Here is a 4,398-nt window from a genome sequence, read left to right as displayed (position 1 = left end):
TTGTTTCCCAGCCGGCAGAGCAGGGAAATGGCAGGCAGGCAGATGCATTTCCCTTGCAAACTGCTGCTCGGGCCGTGTCCCAAGGCTCTCAGTGTCGCAGCCTGCTCCGGAGCGCCAGGATGAGATAAGGAGAATGGACGTTCCCGCAGCGCAGAGCCCAGGTCCCTGCCTGACCTTGGGCACGTCAGCATCCCTCTGAGGCCATTTCTCCTTGGGGACCAGGATGTCCCTGGATTTTTTCTCCTCCCAGGGGACAGCCCCCATGGTGATCTCTGCTCCGGTACCTGTACAGATGACCCCAGCGTCCTCGTGGTGGCCGCAGTTATGGATGGGGATGCCCCAGCCGAGGCTGTAGCAGGCGGAGAGGAAGGGCTCGCTGCCATCACAGTTGACGTTGTCCAGGAGGATACGTCCCGTGCCGTAGCCGAAATAGGCGTTGCTCTTGTAATCCAGGGCTTGGCCGCAGCCCACCTGCTTGCACACCACGCTGGCATCGCTCAGGCCCCAGTCGTCGTCACAGACGGTGCCCCAGTTCCCGCGGTAGAAGATCTCCACCCGGCCTCGGCAGGTGTCGGTCCCGCTCACCAGACGGATGCTGCCATCACCTGGAGGGTGGCAGCAGGCGGTGAGAAGGACATTGCTTTCCCCAGGAGGTCACCGCACACGCCACGGCACAGCGATGCCACCGAGCCGTGCCCGTGACAGCAAAGAAACCGGGTGAGAGACTGCAGGGAAGGGGCGATGCTTTAGGGCAGCCCGGCTGATGGGAGCCTCGGTGAACCTCTGGGATAAGGTTTGGCCGTGGCCGGCACAACGACGGGGTCCCCGGGGCTCTGCCCCTCGGAGCCGGAGAGTCGGGGTGCTTCACGGAGGGACAGCGGGTGACGGGTGGGGGACGCTGCTCTCTACCAGCCCTCAGCCAGGACGGGCCCCTGCAAGCGACGGCCGAGCAGCTTACTTTCCCCATCCTGTACCGAGGCTGTGAGGGTCCTGCTTGTCGGTCCTTCGCTGCCTTGCGTGGGCGAGAGCTCTGAAAAGAGAAGCGGAGAGACGGCATCCATTGCAGAAGCGGAGAGCCGGCATCCATTGCGGCCCGCCCCGCGGCTCCCCCGGCTCGGGCACCGGCCTGCAGACACGCTGGCAAGCACACACCGCGGAAAGCGAGAGGGTTTGCAGCAAATCAGCCCCGATGGGGAAAGAAAGAGAGGTTTGCAGCTGCACTGCTCTGCCCAGGGTTATCTGCCCGGTTGTAGGTGCAGGGAGGCGGATGGAAGCAGGACCTCGGCTGCTGGCACGGTGGAAAGTTGTGCCCGGCAGCACGGCATGGGGACCCGGACTATATCATAACGCCGCGCTGAGCTGTTGGGAGTCAGGTCCCGCCTATCATGGGATTTGGATTCAAAGTCATGGCATAAATATAGGAAAAAACAGTAATATTTTGATTTTCCTGCTGGTTTTACCTATATTTCTTTTGCTAACACTGTTGTTTCAAGCCACTGTATTGCCCATCTTGTCCCAGCTCCTCGGCTGGGCTGGTGAAATTATCTGGGGATGGTGCAGGGAGCTGGATGGGAGCGGAGCCAAGTGGTCCGATCGCCGGCCACAGGCATGCTGGAGGGCTGCGGGAAGCATCCCGGGAAACCCAGCCCACCAGCACGGCGAAGAGCCGTCTGGCTCCACGCTTTCCTCTGTAACCACAACTGACAGAAAGCTCTTGAAAGCTTCCATGCGGCATGGGTGGGAGCACCTTCCCTAGGGGTCTGGTGCTTGGGTCAAACTCCTGCATCTCTGAGGGCCACCCCAGAGCATCTCCTGATCTCCTTCGCCAACCAAGCTACAAACACCTAAGGGCTCAAGCCGCTCCTCCGCCCTCAGACCCATCTCCCCCACCTCCTTCTTCAGTCCTTCCGCATCTCCTTTCCAGCAGCTCCTTGAATTGGGGTTTTTGCTCAATCCTCGACCTCCTTTCTCTGGTTGCTGCTGGTCCAACCCATCAGCCAGCCCAGCAGCCTCCCCTTTTCCAAGCCCCGCGGCTGCAGGACTCAGGGATTCACCGAGCAGTTGCAGCCGTGGCCGAGCTCTGGGTCTGCACAGCCTCACGTTTACCGGTCGTTGATGCATGGCTGGTGAGCAAACCCTACGTAGCTATGCAGGAGGAACATGTAGGGTATATAGGGGTCGGCACGGAGCTGTTCCACGTGCCAAGTTCAAACACTTTCCACTGCTTTTCTCACCTTTAGGAACATTTCCTACTGAAAAGCTCAGCAATTTAAAAAAAGGCAAGTCAAAAGGGGAAAGAGCAGTTGGGCAGCGGCTGACTCAGAGGCAGGAGCGTGGGTGGGCACGCGCTCTTTCCCCAGGGATCGTGCCGGAGCGGTTGCAAAGTCCCTGAGCTGGGAGTGACGGGGAACACAAAACAGGCTGGTCACCCTATGGAGCACCAGCGTGCTGAGCTGGGAGATGACCTGAATTGAGGAAAGGGGTGGAGGAGGGAGGCAGAGGAGGTTTGGCTGAACCAGGCTCAGAGGAACAGGCTCTGAGATACGACCCTTGGGCTCCCCCAAGGCATCTGCAGACACCAAGGCTTGCAGGACCGCAGACACCCCCCCTGCTCTCCTTGCCCCCGAGGAACCCAGCCTCATTACCGTTGCATACGACAGCCACGTCCTCATAGTGCCTCATGTGATTACCGTTGGTGGATGCCCCAGCCATGGCTCCAGCACTCGCTCAAGGCTGCCTCCCAGCCCTTGCAGTCCACGTTGTCCAGGAAGATGGGTCCGCTCCCTTGGCCGAAGGTCATGGCGGCAGGGAGGGTGATGGCGTGGCCGCAGCCCAGCTGGCGACACACCACGTTGGCATCCACAATGTCCCAGTCGTCATCGCAGACCGTCCCCCAGGAGCCGTTGTAGAGGATCTCCACCCGTCCCTGGCACCGCCTGGGCCCGCTGCGTGACTTTTTTTGGGCCCGTTGGTGAGCCGTATCTCTGGAAGGATGGGCAGAGAGAGGTCCCTCAGCAGGCAACGAGCCTGCCCCAGGGCCAGGAGGTGACAAACACTTGGTGGGTGTCACGGGGAGGGCGTGAACCCTCTCTGCATCAAATCTCTGCTCCGTACAGAAAATGGTGACCCTTTGCTGTAGCCCAAGCCGCTGCTGGCTTGCTGCTGCCCACCTGATGGTGGGGCATGGGCTTCTCTTCATCTGCTGGAAGCAGCGGACATGAAGACTCAACACATCTCGATACATAAATGAGATGCACCATCATGTCGTCATCTTGCCTACTAATGGCCTGGGCAATAACCCAACGGGAGGAGAGGAAAGCGGACACGTGGCATCGCGTGATGACATATGATGGGTGACAAGTGACAAGATGCAATTAGCAAATTCTTTTTAGCCTCAACAAACGCGTCCAGAGCTGGTCCCACGTGGGAGTTGGTGGGATGGAGACGATCTCTCAAGCTGCTGGTGATGGGGAGCAGGCACATAAGCGCCCCTGGCCTGCCACGTCAAGGGAATTATTCACCTGGGCGTGACGAATGGCACAGGGACAGGGACTTAGCAGGAGGTGGCAAAATTCCCCTCTCGGGATAATAAGTGGAATAGGGATAATAAAGAGTCTCTGTTTCCTTTCTGTAAAAGAAGTTTAGCTTTTTGTTGCTGCTTTTTGTTCAAAACCAATATGCTTCCTTTTTGAAATTCTCCAAACCCCATTTTTAACAAAAAAATGCATTTTTCAACTACAAAACTTCCTAGAGAAAAGCAACTTTAAGAGAAGAATCTCACCTGGGAATGGCAACAGCGCGGGTTCGGAGGTGTTGCCTGCAAGGGAGAAGAAAAGGGATCAGATCTCCCCAGCGTCCTCGCAGCGGGCGGAGGAGGGATGCAGCTCAGAGGATGACGGCAGCGGGGGTGCGGGCGGGCATGGCTGGGACCAGCAGGACCCGGCAGCCCCCTGGACCTTTCCCTTTTCTGCAAAGACCTGAGGTTTGTAGGGGAAAAAATAACCACCCTAGCCCAGGGCATGATTTCGTCTGCTTTGCAGGTGGGGAAACTGAGGCAGCAGGATGTGGTGTGAGTGATTTGGCTCTGTGGTGCTTTAAGCACTGGGTTACATGTGTGTCCTGTGTCCCCCTGCCCTAAGTCCTGGTTCATGCAACTCCCCGAGATGAAGGGTGGCCGAGGGGTGCCAAGGGGAGCCGTTCCCAGCTCCCTGAGAGCGAGCTGCTCCCCGGCTGGCACGGGGCGTTGCTGGCTCTCGGGCAGAAGGAGCTTTTCCGTCCCTCTCGCCTTCCTTCCCCTCGTCTCGGGCCAGCAGCTCCTCTGACGGAGCCGGTGGCTGGCAGAAGCAGCCCCCGGTGGGTCGTGCCTTGGGGCGGGTCTCGGGGGCCTTCGTGTCTACC

The 4,398-nt window shown here is 59.0% G+C and overlaps 1 protein-coding gene across 1 annotated transcript in view; it reads right to left on the bottom strand.

Annotated features, from left to right (window-relative positions):
* LOC104077205 (scavenger receptor cysteine-rich domain-containing group B protein-like) overlaps positions 1 to 2,984 on the bottom strand; it is a gene marked incomplete at both ends in the record, with an annotated part of 4,706 nt that extends 1,722 nt beyond the window's left edge. Inside the window, 4 exon segments of the mRNA XM_009578350.1 lie at positions 285 to 605; positions 959 to 1,030; positions 2,646 to 2,694; positions 2,696 to 2,984. Of these exon segments, the coding sequence (XP_009576645.1) occupies positions 285 to 605; positions 959 to 1,030; positions 2,646 to 2,694; positions 2,696 to 2,984 (731 nt within the window).
* Between the last annotated feature and the right edge of the window lie 1,414 nt (positions 2,985 to 4,398).

This window comes from Fulmarus glacialis, unplaced genomic scaffold (genome assembly GCF_000690835.1).
Source record: "Fulmarus glacialis isolate BGI_N327 unplaced genomic scaffold, ASM69083v1 scaffold18295, whole genome shotgun sequence".
NCBI classification, from domain to species: Eukaryota; Metazoa; Chordata; class Aves; order Procellariiformes; family Procellariidae; genus Fulmarus; species Fulmarus glacialis.
The sequence above is the reverse complement of the archived record's forward strand: the minus strand, read 5'-3'. Positions and strand labels throughout refer to the sequence as shown.